The 18,311-nt window shown below is 42.2% G+C and overlaps 1 protein-coding gene across 4 annotated transcripts in view; it reads right to left on the bottom strand.

Annotated features, from left to right (window-relative positions):
- Positions 1–860: 860 nt before the first annotated feature.
- Positions 861–18,311, bottom strand: part of KHDRBS1 (KH RNA binding domain containing, signal transduction associated 1) — a 42,041-nt gene continuing 24,590 nt past the window's right edge. For 2 of the 4 annotated variants that reach the window (XR_014804948.1, XR_303997.3), the window contains exons 9-11: positions 15,938–16,130; positions 13,282–13,341; positions 861–1,543 (exon numbers count right to left, since the gene is read on the bottom strand). Coding sequence is in view for 1 of the 4 variants with exons in the window: in NM_001243596.1 (NP_001230525.1) it covers positions 16,033–16,130 (98 nt within the window). In the remaining 3 variants the exon portion in view is untranslated. 4 annotated transcript variants of the gene reach the window in all.

Below are 18,311 nucleotides of genomic sequence, written 5' to 3'. Positions count from 1 at the left end.
TTTAACCTTAGGCAAGTTATTTAACCTCCTCGAGCCTCAGTTTCCTCATTTGTAAAATGAGTATAATGGATTGGAAAAGTAAATGAATTAACACATATAAATGTTTGACATAATGCCTGCTACAATTAAGTATTCAATAAATTATTAGCTATTACTTAAACAGTAATGAAGATAAAAATGGGCTTTGAGGCGTTCCTGTTGTGGCTCAGCGGTAACAAAGTTGACTAGTATGCATGAGGATGCAGGTTTGATCCCTGGCCTTGCCCAGTGGGTTAAAGATCCGGCGTTGCCATGAGCTGTGGCATAGCTCACAAATGTGGCTCAGATCCTGTTGCCATGGCTCTGGTATAGGCCAGCAGCTGCAGCTCCAATTCGACCCCTAGGCTAGGAACCTCTATATGTCATGGGTATAGCCCTAAAATGACAAAAACCAAAAACCAAAACCCCTGAAAAAAACAAAAAAGGGGCTTAGAGGTTAAACAACTTGCCCAAAGTAAATACACTGTTTTCAAGGTCCCTTTCTTGCTAAGAATGAATCCAAAGCTCATTAGAATGCTTCAGGCATGTGTGGATACTCTTCAAACTCAGCCCTTCCCCTGGTTTCCTTGTTAGGATAAATAACCCGAAGACACTGAAGGAAGTGCAGTATTAGAGAGGTCCCTAACCCCTTAGAGTGCTCAGTGTAAAAACAGCCTATAGCATAGGCCATGGGAAACCAGAAGTCTAGACGAAGGCTGACTTTCCAGTACTTTAAAGAGAAAAGCTTAGGATAAACAGCTAGCCCAATATAGCTAGAAGGAGAGTGGCAGCTAGGCTTTGGCTCTCTCTCAAAGCTGACAGAAGCTACCAGAGTGGGACTATTCACCACTTAACTGAAACTTTATTGAGTATCTCAGTGCCAAATGTTTGTTGGGGAAGGGATATAGTTCAGAGGTGAAGTGGGAAAAGCCCTACCCTACCCTCCAAGAGCTTTTTGGATAAGGTTAGTAATCAACAGTCAGGCCCCAAGGTTAAGCAACTTTCCTAAAGTACAGGAACCTTCTCATTTGGCTCTCCTCAGTCTGTTACAGAGGTGGTGACCAGCCTGTCTCTGGGAGCCCTCTGGAGTGTCAAAGGCTGGTGCCAATAGCACATGTGTGACAGGGTGGGAAACAGGAGGTGGTAGTAGGATGTTCCAGCCAGTTCTGCTGGAGCCTAAGGGGAAGCAGGCAAACTGGGAGTGACACAGTAAGAGTTGCCATTTTATTCACATCCAGGAGGCCATGCTGAGGATTCTGTTAGTTCCCTTCAAATGCTTTAAAGTCTTGAGCAGATTTACTGTTAGCATCATAGTCCCCTGCAGCCCTAAGGACTCCATTCTGGGCCTAAAGACTCTCTTAGGGGATCCTGGCTGGCTTTCTTTGGGTAAATCGGACAGATCAAGAGGTGGGGGTGGGAAAAGGCTGTTGATCTCCTCTCCCAGGTTTCTCTGTGCTCAGCAAATGCCCTCAGGCCAGCCTTGACACAGCAGGCAGCTCTCCTGGTTTCCGGGGTCCTCTGATTGCTGCAAAGACATAGGCAGAAAATTAAGACGCATGAAGTTGCCATATCCGAGGGTCCCAGCCTCCCATTGGCCAGGCTGCCTCTCTTACAATCTCCCACCCGACAGACAACTCCAGTGGCTGCATTCAGGACAAGGTTTCTAGGTACATAGATGGGTAGAAAACAGAAAGAAGTCCACAGTCTCTGAGATCCCTTTTTGCTCTCAGTCAGGCAATGAAAATAGAGCCTATACCTCGTGCTCGGTCATGTTTGAGCCGAGTGATCCAGGGCAGAGTCAACTAGATCTTTTGGGGTCTTTATACAAGCTTTGGGGTCTCCAGCTACATAAAGGGAAAAATGATTTCTTCTCTCTTAGAGATATGAAGGAGAGATTAACGAAGAGCTTTAAAGCCTTTGGAAGAAAGGGAATGGGGGAACAGGCATCTTCTCATAGCTCTTGGTATCAGTCCTAGACTCAAGGGTCCTTCTCTTCTGGCCTTATGACGGGGTTCATCGCAGGGCCCCAATCTCATGCCAAAGCCTAGCTGAGTACATCTTCTAACTTTTAATTTTTTTTTTTTTTTTGCTATTTCTTGGGCCGCTCCCGCGGCATATGGAGGTTCCCAGGCTAGGGGTCGAATCGGAGCTGTAGCCACTGGCCTACACCAGAGCCACAGCAACGCGGGATCCGAGCCACGTCTGCAACCTACACCACAGCTCACGGCAACGCCGGATCGTTAACCCACTGAGCAAGGGCAGGGATCGAACCCGCAACCTCATGGTTCCTAGTCGGATTCGTTAACCACTGCGCGCCACGACGGAACTCCAAACTTTAAAAATTTTTTTAACTCAATGAATTTTATTTTTACTTTTTTGCTTTTTAGGACTGCACTTGTGGCATATGGAGGTTCCCAGGCTATGGGTCTAGTCGGAGCTACAGCTGCTGGCCTATGCCATAGTGACACCAGATTCGAGCCGCATCTGCGACCTACACCACAGCTCATGGCAACACCAGATCCTTAACCCACTGAGGGAGGCCACGGATTGAACCTGCAACCTCATGGTTCCTAGTTGGATTCCCTTCTGCTGTGCAATGATGGGAACTTCTAACTCAATGAATTTTAATACATTTATAGTTGCACAATTCGATCATCACAACCCAATTTTATAGCATTTCCACCCCAAACCCCCAGCCACCCCCCCTAACCTGTCTCCTTTGGAAACCATAAAAGTCTATGAGTCAGCACCTGTTATGCAAAGAAGTTCAGTGTGTCCTTTTTTCAGATTCCACATATAAATGATAGCCTATGACACTGGTGTGTCTGATGAACTTCCCTTAGTATGATAATTTCTAGGTCCACTCATGTTGCTGCAAACACTGCTATTCCTTTCCTCTTAATGGCTGAGTAATACTCCATCGCACAAATGTACCACATCTTTATCTACTCCTCTGATGATGGACATTTAGGTTGCTTCTATGTCTTAATGTATATAGGCTGCAATGAACACTGGAGTACATGTATTTTTTTGAGTCATGGTTTTCTCTGGATAGATGCCCAGGAATGGGATTGCCAGATCAAATGGTTAATTCCATTTTTAGTTTTTTGAGGAATCTCCATACTGTCTTCCAGAGTGGTTGCACCAATTTACATTCCTACCAACCGTGTAATAGGGTTCCTTTTTCTCCACACCCTCTCCAGCACTTACTGTTTGTAGACTGTTTGATGATGGCCATTCTGAGTGCCTCATCTTTTAAAAAATAATGGCACTACCATTCCCCTAGCTGTTCAAACCTGTAACATGGGGTCCTCCTTAGTACATTCCTCTTCTCCCACTTCTGTTCCATCACCAGATGATGCTCATTCTATCTCCTAAAGGTTCTTTAATCCATCCCTTTCTCTACACTTTCACTGATACCACCTACTGTACATCCTTCTCATTTCCTGCCTCGACTAAGGTTGCAAAGCTTCCATTAGGTCCCCATAACCCATTATCACTTAGGAGCAAGGAAGTTTAAAAAGCAGAAATGTAATCACGTCATTCCTCACCCCCTCACTACTGGATTCAGTGGTCTTCTGTGATGACCACAGTTTAAGGTTCAGATTCCTACCCCACCTTGAACAGTCCTACCCTCTACCTGGAATGTGCTTCATGTCCTTTCCCCAAACCATCTCTCCAACCCCCTACCTAGTTAACTCTTCCTTTAGATGTCGGCTGGAACATCATTTCCTCAAGGAACACCCCTTGAGCTCGGTCAGCTCCAGTCGTATGCCCTCACAGCACCGTTCTTTTCTTCCATGGCACTTATCACAACTGAGATGACTTACGTTATTTATGAGATTAATATGTTTAGTGTCTCTTTCCCCAAATATACTATAAGCTCCACGAGGTCAGCGACCAATTTTATCTTGTTCACTTGCCACCGACTCCCCAGTGTCTAGCACCTAGTAGGTGCTCCAATTTGTAACAGTGAATGTATTTTTAAAAAGTTGGGAGGGGGCATTTGTACTGCTCTCTCGAGAGAAGCTTATGAAGAGTCCTATCAGAGCACAAGGTATTTCTCTTTCTCAAAGGCAGATGCAGTTTATTTCCTACAATCCAACCTCAGAGAGCCTGAGATGGGAGCACCTCTTATACCTAAAGCTGGGCCATAAGTGGGAAGCATGAAGGCTGCTGGGGCCAGTAGACTGCAGAGAAGAATTAGTTCTGTATTTGAATGCAAACTCTTTTATCTCAAATTCTTTATATGCCCTGGTGAAAAGACTGGCCAGAGATGGGCTCTTGAGGTTGACAAGGGAACAGCTAATTCGGGCATCTCAATGCAGTATTAAGAACACAAATAGGGAGTTAACCGTCATGGCTAGTGGTTAACGAATCCAACTAGGAACCATGAGGTTGTGGGTTCGATCCCTGGCCTCGCTCAGCGGGTTAAGGATCCGGCTTTGCCCTAAGCTGTGGTGTAGGTCATAGACGTGGCTGGGACCCCGCATTGCTGTGGCTGTAGCGAAGGCCGGCAGATACAGTTCCAATTCAACACCTAGCCTGGGAACCTCCATATGCCACAGGAGCGGCCCTAGAAAAGGCAAAAAGACAAAAAACAAAAACAGACAAAAAACCCCCAAAAATGAAAAAAACAGAAACAGTACCCAAAGTTCCCAAGCAATGCATTCCACTTTGGTGATTAATATGGCCTGATAGCCTAGCTGTACCTCACACTCTGCCTGGAAATATCTCAAATAGGCTGTCTTTCCTCAGGAGTCCCCCCCACCTCCCCCAACTTGACTTGGAAATGATAACAAAAAGCTCCCCAGGTCTAGGTGGGGGAAGCACTGTGATAGCTAAGAACTCTTACCTGCCCATTCCTGCCTGAGATGCAGCCAAAGACAATCAGCACAGCTTAAGCCAGAATGAGAAGTACACCTACTGCTGAGAAGTTGCTGGATTTGTACTCAAGGAATGTCAAGAAGCTCACCTCCAGTAGCATGATTATGAGATTCAAACCCCTTCCAGATAAAGGCTCCCTCGTTTTAGAACAGAGAGCTACAGTTGGCAGAATACTGGATGAGAATATATCCTTAGTCCCAGAGCCAGAAAAGGCTATCAAGTAGAAGACCTCTAGCCCAGGGGTTAGAAAATTGATTTTAAAGATCAGTGAATATATCTGCTCCTCATTACCCTAAACAAAAGGGTTTGGTCTATTGCTTGAACGCAGCCTCCCTGGGAGCCAAGGGCAGGTACCAGGTCACAAGAGAATAGGGTGCAGTGCCCACCATAGATCTTTGCTCCTAAGAGGCCTACAGGGGCTAGGCCAGGGATGTAAAGAACTAGGTGGCAATATACCGTACTCCCCCACCCCCAATAGCTGCTGTCTCAGACAGCTGTATGCAGTCTGTCTGTTCAAAGCTATTCAATATTCATCAGATGCTTGATAGCTTTTAACATGCAATGAAAATTAATCCAGAGCAAGAGGTACATGAGGGTCCAGAGAGAGAGCAAGGGAGGGCTCAGAAGGATCAAATTCTGTTAAACTTCAGGAATCTGTAAACCAGGCTAGGGTCACCCATCCTATGCATCAAAGCCAAGAACTACTTTCAATGTAAGCTGATCTTCTGGTGGCCACTGTAGGTAGAGGAAAGACCAGGAGGCAGTTAAGTGGGAGCAGAAAGACGTGGGTCCAAACTTTTGGACCCTGTGGCCATCCTAATCTGTGCATGTCAGTTTCCTAGGAGAATCCCAATTCACAGGTTGTTTGTGAGAATGACATGGAATGCTGCAATGATACTCCCCAGAGGGAGCACAGACTTAAGAGCTTAAAATGGAGGTAATGATTTCATTCATTCAGGGCTTAGAGTGGTGACACAAAGCCTTGCTTAATATCCCTAAGAGCATCATCAGTGGAGACTCACACGGGGGGTGTGTGTGTGTGAAAGAAATAGGATTTGGAAAGGCTCCTCCCTCAACAAATGGTGAAGAGCCCAAATATCTGAGAAAAGAGATGGCTAATCTTTCTGAAAAAGTTAAGAACCAAAAAGCTTTCAGGGAAGAGAGGTCAGGCATGGGGAGGAGAATGGTGCTACTTTCAGGAAAGTGGTTTTCTTCTTCTTCCCTTTCTTGCCTAGGTTGCCAGCACAAGGGCAAGAAAAAGTGTTTTCAAGTTGTTCCCCTACTTATAAGGCCTTAAAATAGCTCCCCAAACTTTAGAATAAGGTCCAAATTTCTTCAATTGTAGCTTTTCAAAATTGGCACTAAGCTACTTTTCTTGTCCCTGTTTATAGCTAACGTGTCCTGTGCACTTAATACATGTCATGTTGAATGTTTTACATGCATTAATTCACCCGATCTTCAAAATGATGTTGTAAAATAAATGATATTATCCTTGCATTTAACAGATGATGAAACTGAGACTTGGAGAGGATAACTCATCTACGGTCCCAAAGCTATTTACATTATGTAATATGTGTTGTTAAATTGTAAAAATTGGGCAATAATAGCTATGTCACAAATGGATAGTGCATCACACATAGTAAATAAATGTTAGAATTGATGAAAATGCAATAGCAGCTAAGTGAGCTTTTTTTCTTCAGATTTTAATATTTCTGGAATCAGGATGCATCTTACATTGATATGAAAACAGAACACTGTGTCAGTTTAATTGGCCGTATTTTTTCTTTCTCTGCAGTATTTAGTGATGTATCTTAGAATAAATGGCCTGAATGTCAATGAAATTCGATGTTTATCTTACAGAGGCAACATGCTCTGAACAAAGAGAATGGACTGTGGTGTAAAAAATGCTGATGTGCACCTCCTCCACAACTTGCTATATGCAACTGTAGGAAATTACTGCACCTCTCCTGGGATCAGCTGCCTCATTTATAAAAACAGAGACACAGAATAGGCATTCAAATTAAGTTATCTTCTTCCTTAGTCAAGCAAAGCTGTCTATTTTCTCTGTGTCTTCTTTTAAAAAAGCAGGGTCAAGGACTTCCCGTTATGGCTCAGTGGTTAACGAAACTAATATCCATGAAGATGCTGGTGTGATCCCTGAACTCGCTCAGTGGGTTAAGGATCTGGCGTTGCCATGAGCTGTGGTGTAGGTCGCAGACTCAGCTTGGATCTGGTGTTGCTGTGGCCTGTGGTGTAGGCCAGTGGCTACAGCTCTGATTCAACCCCTGGCCTGGGAACTTCCAAATGCCACAGGTGTGGCCCTAAAAGACCAAAAAAAAAAAAAAAAAAAAAAAAAAGGAAAGAAAGAAAAAAGAAAAAAAAACACAGTCTCTTTCATCCTTGGTGTTCAGAAAGCCCTAGCAGCTGATGCATCTTTACCTATATATTCTTAGCCTGGGGCAAGGAATGGGAAGTGGTGGGTGAGAAAGCAAGAGTGGACAAACCCTAAGGCTGTTTGAATAACTGTTATATCCCCAGCTAAGGAAGGGTGAGAGTTCCCTTAGCAGCCAAGTGTCATTGACAAGAACACCCTGGAAACCCTGGAGGGAGAGGAGGAGCAAAGGAGGCTGATGGTAGGAGAAGGACACTTTCTGAGGGGGCTCAGCCTTTGGAGAATTACATACGGCCAGGCATGGCAGCTAGAACAGCTTCATCCCCACTTCAGCAGCCTGCAGTATAATACACAGGGTACAGACATGATTTGGAGTCATCCATACCTGGGATCAAATCCATCACTTCTTAGCTCTTAGTGATGCCCAAATAATCCAATCAGCTATTATTTATTATTGAGTAGCTACTATATGCCAAAAATCACATTAATCACTTTAAGTAATACTTCATAGAGCTACACATCTATGATGAATTTTTTTTTTCTTTTGGCCACACCCATGGCATATGGAGTTCCTAGGCCGGGGATTGAACGTGTACAGCAACAGAGACAACACTGGATCCTTAACCCACTGAGCTACAGTGGGAACTCAAATTGTACCTTTTTTTTTTTTTTGGCTGCGCCTACATCATACAAAAATTCCTGGGCCAGGGATCAAACTCATGCCACAGTAGTGACAAAGCTGGATCCTTAACTGCTAGGCCACCAGGGAACTCTCTATGATTAACTGATTTTTGAGCTGGGTGCCAAGGTCATTCAATGGAGAAAGAACAGTCTTTTCAATAACTGGTGCTGAGACAACTGGATATTCACATGCAAAAGAATGATTATGAAATGTCCACCTCATACCATACCAAAAGTTAATAAAAAATGGACCACAGACTTAAATAAAAGAATTAAAACTATAAAACTCTTGGACAGAAATGGGTATAAAACTTCAGGACCTTGAATGGGACAATGGCTTCTTACCTATGATAACAAAAGCACAAGCAGGCAAAGAAAAAAAAGATAAACTGGACTTTATCAAAATTTAACACTGATGTGTTTCAAAGAAAATTAAAAAACTTACAGAATGGGAGAAAATACTTGCAAACCATGTCTAATTAGGGTCTAGCATAAAAATATTTAAAGAATTTACAATTCAATAATAAACCGGGAGTTCCTGTCCTGGCTCAGTGGAAATGAATCTGACTAGCATCCATGAGGATTCAGGTTTGATCCTTTGCCTTGCAGAGTGGGTTAAGGATCTGGCGTTGCCATGAGCTGTGGTGTAGGTTGAAGATGCAGCTCGGATCTGGAGTTGCTGTGGCACAGGCTGGTGGCTACAGATCCTATTCGACCCCTAGCCTGGGAACCTCCACCGGTCACAGGTTTGGCCCTAAAAAGACAAAACAAACAAACAAAACGACAGACAGTTCAATTTAAAAAGTAACAAAAGATTTAAGTAAACATTTCTCCAAAGACGATATATAAATGGTGGATAAGCACATGAAAACATGCTCAACATAAGTCATTAGGGAAATGCAAATCAAAATCAAAATTAAATACCAATTCACACCTAGCAGTATGGCTATAATAAACAAAAAGAAAATAACAAGTGCTGGTGAAGATATAAAAAAATTAGAAACTTCACACATTGCCAGTGGGAATGGTGCAACCTCTGTGTAAACAGTTTGGCAGTTTCTCAGAAAGTTAAATGGAGTTGCCACGTGACCTGGCAATTCCTCTCCTTGGTATATATGTCCAAGAAATAAAAAACATATATCCACACAAAAATGTGTACATGAATGTTCACAGAAGTATTATTCATACTAGCCAAAAAAGCAAAAACAACTCAAATGTCAACGGGTAAATGATAAATAAAATTGTGGTATGTGCATACAATGAAATAGTATCTGACAGAAGGACATACTGACAACATGCTACAAAACAGATGAGGCTTGAAAACATTATGCTAAGTGAAAGGAGGCAGTCATAAAAGATCACATATTATGTAATTTCATTTTATGAAATGTCCAGAATAGGCAAGTTGATGGAGACAGAAAGGAGACTAATGGCTGCTTAGAGCTAGAAAGGGTAAGCAGATTGTGGGTAGACAGGTTAATGTGCAAGGAATTTCTTTTTGGGGTGATAAACACATTCTGAAGTTGATTGTGATGATTGTACAACTCCATAGATGGAAAACCACAGAACTGTACACTTCAAATGGTTAAAGAGTACAGCATATGAATTATATCTCAATAATTCTAAGGTTATTTTTTTTGGCTTTTTAGGGGCATCCTGGCATATGGAGGTTCCCAGGCTAGGGGTGGAATTGGAGCTATAGCTGCCGGCCTACGCCACAGCCAGAGCAACACCAGATCTGAGCCTTGTCTGATCTACACCACAGCTCACGGCAACGCCAGATTCTTAACCCCCTGAGCAAGGCCAGGGATTGAATCTGCAACCTCATGGTTCCTAGTTGGATTTGTTTCCGCTGTGCCATAACAGGAACTCCAATAATTCTAATGTTTTTAATTTGTATTAGTAGAAGCTAACCAGAAGCTGCAAACTGGCAGCCTAAGGGCAGCATTTGGCTTGTAGCAGATGTTTTACAGGGACTGACACAAATCTGAGCAAACATTAAATTGGGGTATATAAAATCCAAATTCCTAGTTTTATTGAAAATCAGATCTAGTAAGTCTAACAAGTAACTTTTATTTATTTTTTATTTTCTGCTTTTTAGGGCTGCACCCATGGCTTATGAAGGTTCCCAGGCTAGGGGTCTAATTGGAGCTACAGCTGCTGGCCTACACCACAGCCATAGCAATGCCAGACCCAAAACACGTCTGCAACCTACAGCACAGCTCATGGCAATGCTGGATCCTTAACCCACTGAGCGAGGCCAGGGATTGAACCCTCAATCTCATGGTTCCTAATCGGATTCGTTTCCACTGAGCCAGGATGGGAACTCCTAACAAGTAACTTTTTGAGCTGGGAAAGAAAAATGAATTTAAATGATCTTCAAATACTTGAAAGGATAGTCTTTCAGAGGTCCAAAGTAGAATCAGTATAAGTTAGTAGAGTGACTCATTCAAAATGAAAGGAAACTTCTAATACATGGAGCTGTCTTAAATGAAATGGGCTGCTTTTCTAAGTAATACATTCAAATTATTAGTAGGAAGTACTGATATATACTATAACATGTATGAACCTTGAAAGCATTCTGCAAAGTCAAAGAAGCCAATCACAAAAGGTACATATGATATGGTTCCGTTTATATGAAACGTCCAGAACAGGGAAAATCCATAGAAACAGAAAGCTGATTGGTGGGAAAGAGGGGAATTGAGAGTGGCTACTAACATATACAAGTTTCTTTGGAGGTAACGGAGTTTTTCTGGAATTAAACAGCAATAATGGCCACATAGCATTGTGAATTATTTTCATAATCACTTTACAATGACTGAAATGATAAATTTTATGTTCCATGAATTTTTGTTTTGTTTTGCTTTGGTTTGTTTTGCTTTTTAGGGCTGCACCTGCAGCATATGGAAGTTCCCAGGCTAGGAGTCGAACTGGAGCTGCAGCTGCTGGCCACAGCCACACAGGATCCAAGCCACGTCTGCAACCTACACCAGAGCTCACAGCAATGCCGGATCCTTAACCCACTGAATGAGGCCAGGGAATGAACACATGTTCTCATGGGTACCAGTCTGGTTCATAACCTGATGAGTCATGATGGAAACTCCTGTTTCGTGAATTTTACCTCAATTAAAAAAGAAAAAGGTAGAGAGAACCAAATGAGGTAATCTTTATTAACTGCTTTAAGATATTATGATGCACAAAGTGGTAAGTGTTTACTATTACCAACTCCATTTGATGATAAAGAAATGAGACACGGGGGGGGGGGGGTAAGGATTTTTGTTTTTGTCAAAACAAAAACAAAGGCTATCATGAGGTAAAGCCAGGACAGACAGGTCCTCAATCCTGCCTGGCTCTAAAGCTTTTAGAATTGGAATAAAGATTCAGAGGTAGTGACAGAAAGCTGTAGAAAACACTGGGACCGACTGACTGAGCTACATACCCATAATAAGCAGACCACTAGGAGGCCTATGCCTGTCAACCATGGAACCTATCTTTCCAAGCACAGATTTACAGGCCAAATTGAAGAAAGCAGTGTCCTCAAATTCTGTTCTTAAGACTATTCTGGAAAAGAGTTGAGACAAAATTCTCTGCCTTTGGGCACTTACCCCTAAAATTTCCTAGCCATTCATGTGACCAGTATCAAACTTAGGACATTCTGGATGCCAAGGACCATGTTCAATACACATGGACCTCCTTAAAACCTCCACATCTCAGAGGCTTCTGGCTGAGAGGCAGGTTTGGAAGAAATTATCTCCAAGAAGGCAAATTTCACTGTCAAAGGCTCAATACCTTTGGCTTACCTAGTTGGATCCTTTCTCCTCAGTGCCCTCGTAATCCTAATAACTTACTCAGGGGCAGAGGAAAAATCCAGTTAGTTCCCCGATGACTTCAAGCAACAGGAAGGCTCACTCATTTGTCAGAGCCCCCAGCTACCCAAACCAAGAGGTTAAACTTTCTTAGGAAAAGTACACTAATACTTACTAAGTATAGGACACAGAACTAACTGGTTGGCCTTACATGTATTAGAACTCCTTCTGTTTGTGACTATAAGGTGTACGTTATCACAATCTTCCTTCCCCGATGTGGAGATAAGTGATGTGTCCTAGCTCACTAAACAAGAAACGGGTTTGTCAGGTTCCATGCTCTTTCTACTACACCACAATGTCCCTAGCCAGGTGTCTCTTCAGTGTGAGAAATACTCCTACCTTAGATGAAAAGCAGTATAGTATGAGAGTTTAAGACGTTAGGTTCTGGCCACACAAACTTGGGCTTGATTACTAGCCATACTAATTATGTGACCTTGGGAAGCCACTTAACCTTATTAAGTCTTTGTTACTTCTGTAAACTAAAATATGGATATTGCTGAATAATTGTTTTTTGGTTGCCCAGCATTTGTTTCCCTTTCCTAAAAATGCTCTGACTTCCTTTTGAGGAATTTTTCTTACTGCATGTTGGTGAAGTATGGGCATGTGACTTCAAGCTGATCCAGGATGATACTGCCTCCCTAGAACTTCAATCTTGAGTAGAGGAAGAAAGAAACCAAACATGGCTAGAATGTACTCATTCCAGCAACAGTGCCTGAGCAGCTAACCCCAGCTTTAGGACCACTCCTGTGGTCTACTACTACTGTCTCGGTTTACTGCAACTACTCTGGTTCCCAAGCCCAGATTTTCTAGCCTTCATGCTAAATCTGTGGGCCCCTAATATCCTTCCAATAAATTCCCTTTTTCTTTTCTTTCTTGCATTTTTTGTTTTTAGGACAGCACATGAGGCATATGGAAGATCCTGGGCTACGGGTCAAATCGGAGCTGCAGCTGCTGACCTACACCACAGCCAAGGTGTTGCTGGATCTGAGCCTCATCTGTGACCTACACTACAGCTTGTGGCAACAGCAGATCTTTAACCCACTGAGCGAGGCCAGGGATCGAATGTGCATCCTCATGGATACCACTTGGGTTCTTAGCCCACTAAGCCACAACGGGAACTCCTAATAAATTCTTTTATATATACTAGACAGTCACTTTGTAGCTTATAACCAATGAACTCCAAATGAAACACTACCACCTCATGTTACTGAGAGAACAGAGTCCGAGTCAATAGATTCAAGCTGACACTACCTAGTCATCAGAAGTAAACTCACTATGAACTATAAAATATAAAAGCACGGCCCTACTGTAAACATGGTACAACGACATACAAGCAAGATTCACCCATTTATCACCTCCCAGGCCACCTTCTGGCAAAACTGTTCTACAGTTAGGATAAAAGTCCCTTGTCCTTAATAGAAAGCCACCTTAACATACCTGACATGGGTCTTCACTACCCATTCTACTCCAGGAAATTCCTCAGGAGTTTTCAATCACCTGAAAATGGAGAAGTAGGAGATCAGTCTTTTAAAGAGGAAGTTCAAAAGACATACAAAATAAAAGATAGAGATCCTGCATGCAGTTTACACATTACAGGAGAGAAACATGCAACTTTAAAGAATTTTTAAGTAATGTTTCATTGTGAATATCAATATGGGGACCTATAGGGGCTCATCCTTGTACATTTTAAAATAGCTGAGCAGAAAGCTTTACTTTGGGGAGCAGCAGGTCTAAACTACAGTCATTGAAATTTTACAATGTGTCATTTAAGATGTCAGACTTTGTGCCCAGGTTACATTACAGTTCACTTGTGATGGGCAGGATTATTAAGAGTTATGGCTAATTTATGCGGCAGCATATGGTTTTTCTTTTTACAGCTATTTTTATTAAACAAGTTTTGCAAAATTTTAACATTAAAATTAACAGCTACAGAATTGTTTATGCAAGTTGCTGTCACAGTTTATGTAAAAGAGAAATATGTGCTATTAAAATCAGACATTTAGGTTACCTTTGGTTTTTTGCGATGCATGTTAGCTTTACACATCCTGATTCTCTTGCGATAATTTTCCTTTAAAAAGGGGGGTATAGAGTGATCTCTTTTCATCAAAACAAGACATAATGCCCTGAAAGCTGACTTCAAACCATGGTTGAAAATTCAGTTATTTACACTTTATCACAATCTACAAATACATTTTTTGTTGGTGTGTTTTAAAAAGAAAAAAAATGTCCATCATGCACTGCTGCAGGCAGCTTGGCACTTCATACAAGAGGATTTTTCACCCCCGAGCAGTTTACGTGGCTCCCTTAGGGAAGGCATGAGAACTCTGAGAATTAACATAGAGGAGTGGAAACTGGGTCAACCAATTCCATCACTTCCTCTCTTGGTCTTTCAGGAGGGAGGTTCAAAGCCAGGCTATCATGCCAGATCCTGCCCCAGTCCAGGTGACTTAATAGCATTTCTGGGATTGGAAGGGAACCCCTTAAGGGCACCCAGGGTTTGCTGAATTGACATCTCTAATGGCAAGTGCTATCCCTTTCCAAGCTCACGGAGATTATTTGGTGTCACTCTTAGGGTCACCTAGAGGCTCTATAGGAGGTGCAAACTAGGGTGGCTGGCACTTTAATTATTGAGGCCTATGTGTGGGAACCAATCCAACTTTCAGTTAAATTCTTCTCTCCAGAAATTAGAGCTTGTGATAGGACTGCATAAAACTGCTTTCAACAACTTCCAGGGGGTGAAAAAGCTTTGGTTATTTTTAAACTAAAACTTAACAACTCATAAACTTTTTTTGGTAAACTTAAAATAAAATCCCCCCCACCACTTTTAAGAATGTCTCCAACTTTTAACAAGCCCATTAACTTTAGAGTTAATTTAAGTTTATTTGAAAGAGAAAATTATTTTATTGTCCACCCAAAAAAAATGACAATTCATCACATTTACTTTGATTAAAAAAGGACTAAACTTTATTGACAAACTGCTGCAGACATTTTGACATAAGTTTAAGCTACCTATTTATAGGCAGACTTACACATGTAGCATTTAATCTTCCAAGAACAAAATGGGAGGACGGTACAAATCCAATTAGGACTTTAACTTATGTACAAAGTGGATTTTGATTCCTTTTTCATTCAGCTGCAGTGTCCCTTTTTATATCATGCTAGTGTTGAGACATACTTGACTAACTACTTTGGGAACAGTTCAATATTGACAACCGTCAACTTAAGAAAATCATCAGCTTTTGGCCTCAGTGTCCAAGTGAGCTTTTCAAGGAGTGCAGAATCTCAGATGGACAAAATACTTTTGCCTTTTTAAATACTGAAATTTTAATTATTAGTACATTACTGAAAGGTTGTTCGTGACTAAAAAGTTCTGCAACAAATTCAATGCAGGTGGCCAGCCCCTCTCCCCGAATCAACCTCTTCAAAACCTACTTCCCACTAAGTATCTCTCAACACTGTATGTCTGGGGCTAGATTTCAAAACCCACATAATGAAAAAGTCAGTTTTACAAACCTAATTTTGTTGTTGTTTTTTTTTTAAATCAATTAACGTTAAAAATTGCATCAACTATTTAATTCATGAGGATCTTTCATATTAAAATTTAACCTTAAGATTCAACCGCCATGTGCTTTTAAAGGAAAACATTTTTAGAGACGTCTGAGCTCACTTTTACATGGTGGCACCTACTGCCGTTAACGTTTGTGATTTTAAATCTTAAACAGCCCTGAATTTTGAAATGTAGCCTAGTTTGGGATTCTGCAACTACAACTTTACGGGATGCCTCAAATCAAAACTAAGAGAAAGTTAACAAGCCTTAACTTCAGAACCTTTAAGCAAGCAATGTCACTTTTGAAACTAACAGGTTTGTGGTTTTTTTTTTTACTCAACTTTTTTTTTATTATAAAAGGTACATTTGTTTATATTTAAACAACAAAGAAAAAAGCATCTACACACTTAAAAAATTAATTCGATATTCCTAAATCTATTTTAACTCATTTTAAAATACTACATACAGAAGCCAGAATGCAGAGTTAAGAATGGAGTAAGGTGGGGAGAAGAAGGGGACCACGAAGAAAAACACTTAGACAATTACTTGTCTGTTGTGGGTAAAGCAACAGGAATCCTGGGAGATACAAGAAATCAGTAACAACTTTGCTCATAATTGATATTTTCCCCTCAAGTTTGTTTTTAATAACGTCCATATGGATGCTCTCTGTATGCTCCCTTCACCGGCCTAGCTGGAGGGGCCTTCAGCGACGGCCTGGTCCCATTCCAGTCATCTTGGCCTGTGGGGAAAGCAGTAACAGTTTGTAAACTATGTGCCAATGGCATTTTGGGAAGAGCAGGGGTAGGTTATCTGATGAAAGGTCACCCAAAACACTGTTTCGCTTCTAATGTCTTGCCACCTCCCTGGTGTCATTTTTCACTCTGCTTGGTCCCCACTGTACGGCTTAGGCAATTTCCCAACTGTAGGGTGGTTTTGAGTGATGGACAGAGGAAATAGTTTAGGAAAGGCTTGGAGTGATCTCCAGGGAAGAAGCTCTCCACAGGCAACATATCCAGCCCCCAAACCTGGATATACTCAACACCCTGCTTGAGACAGTGAGGAAATCAATCTCATTGGCTCTGCAATGCCCTTTCCTCTTTTCAAAGCCATTTGGCAGACAGACTCAAGTAAGGTGACAATTTTGGAAGTCTTTCAGATTGGAAGCTCCCTTTCTACGCAGCAGCAAGTTAGACTTCCCTGTGGAGAAGTGTCCTTTGGCTCTTTTGGAAGAGCAAGCCAGGGCCACATTTCAAGAGACCTCCACCTGTACAGCTGGTCCACTGCTCTGGTGGTCAGAAGTACAATCAAATGTGTTAACAGCACTCATTAGGAGAATTTATTATCTCTTTTTATGCCAATAGTCCAGAGAAACCCAACAATATGACTGATATCCCTTTCCTTTGTGACATGGAAAAGCCTAAAAGAGATGACCATTTACTCCTAGAGCTAACCTCTTATGAACATGAGTTGTGTTTATAAGCTTATTCTCCCCATTCACTCCAAGACTTCACCCATGCCAGTATTTCTCTAGCTGCTTGTACTCACAAACATCTGCTTCCATAACTGTAGGTCTAAAACCCCTATATGGATGTAAAGTTGCACAAAACTCTAAGCCCATTTCTACCTCTAGTACAATAGATATATCCATCACTTTCCAAGTGACTTCTGGGTACCAGTAAGATAGTTTATTTTTCTAATTCTGTTTATAAAGACAGAAATCAGAACAGACTAACTGTGGCAACATCACACCCAGAGCACAAAGAGTAGCCTGACACACACAGAGGCCCCATTGTGCTGTCTCACTGATGAACGGACATACCCTGGGGCAATCATACCCTTCTAAATGATGGCATATGAATAGAGCGGTGCAGTGTTACTGATGGCAGCTGTCCAGTACCATTTTGCTAGAACTGGTAAAAACTGTTTCCCTGGGCAAGCAGCTGACTGGCTACTATATACTGTGTTGAGGAGTCTGTCTGTGGGAAGCCTTAAGAGGTTCTCCATTTTCAGTTAGGGGTTAAGGGAAACTATCAATATCTTAAGGTAAACTGTCAACTGCTGAATCCCTTGCCAAGGACTCTGGACTTCCCTCTGGTTTGCTGGAAAACACCTCACACTGAAAAGGCTACTCTCTGGAGTTCTTATTGTGGCTCAGTGGTAACGAATCCAACTAGTATCCATGAGGATGCAGGTTCAAACCCTGGCCTCACATAGTGGGTTAAATATCTAAGTAACTGGCATTGCCATGAGCTGTGGTGTAGGTCGAAGATGTGGCTCAGACCCTGAATTGCTGTGGCTGTAGCATAGGCCAGCGGCTGCAGCTCAGATTCGACCTCTAGCCTGGAAACTTCCATATGCTGCATGCATGGCCCTAAAAAGCAAAAACAAACAAACAAACATGCAAATAAAAGGCTGCTCTCTTTGCGTCTACTGCCGCATGGCACTCCCGCTGGGGCCTATTAAGGTGGGGCCGTAATTGGCTGCTGAGGATACTCCTGAGCAATGTGTTTTCAACCAAACCTCAAGGATGGCAGTTTAGTTCTGCTGCCATTCCAGCATCTATAGGTCTCTTAGGATCAAGGACTAACTTGCGATGTCTCCATGACAGTAAGGAGCTTTGTGCCAGTACTGCCCTGAACTCGCTCTAGCCCCACAGTTCCTTAATCTAACAGGCACTGTTCCTGCACCAAACCTGCTCTTGCCATCTAGGTTCCTTTCAGCTACCATTTCCTCTACTCTTGAGATTCTTTTTTTTTTTTTTTTCCTTTACGGCCACACCAGTGGTGTTCCCAGGCTAGGGGTTAACCTATGCTGCAGTTTGTGGCAACACCAGACCTTTAACCCACTAAGCGAGGCCAGGGACTGAAACTGCATCCTCAGAGAGATGTCAGATCTTTAACCTGCTGAACCACAATGGGAA

Source organism: Sus scrofa, chromosome 6 (genome assembly GCF_054392235.1).
Source record: "Sus scrofa isolate SSC_HxYL_T2T_F1_AM1 chromosome 6, Sscrofa_HxYL_maternal_Yorkshire_Landrace_v2.0, whole genome shotgun sequence".
Classification (NCBI taxonomy): Eukaryota; Metazoa; Chordata; class Mammalia; order Artiodactyla; family Suidae; genus Sus; species Sus scrofa.
This window is presented reverse-complemented; position numbering and strand designations above follow the sequence as displayed.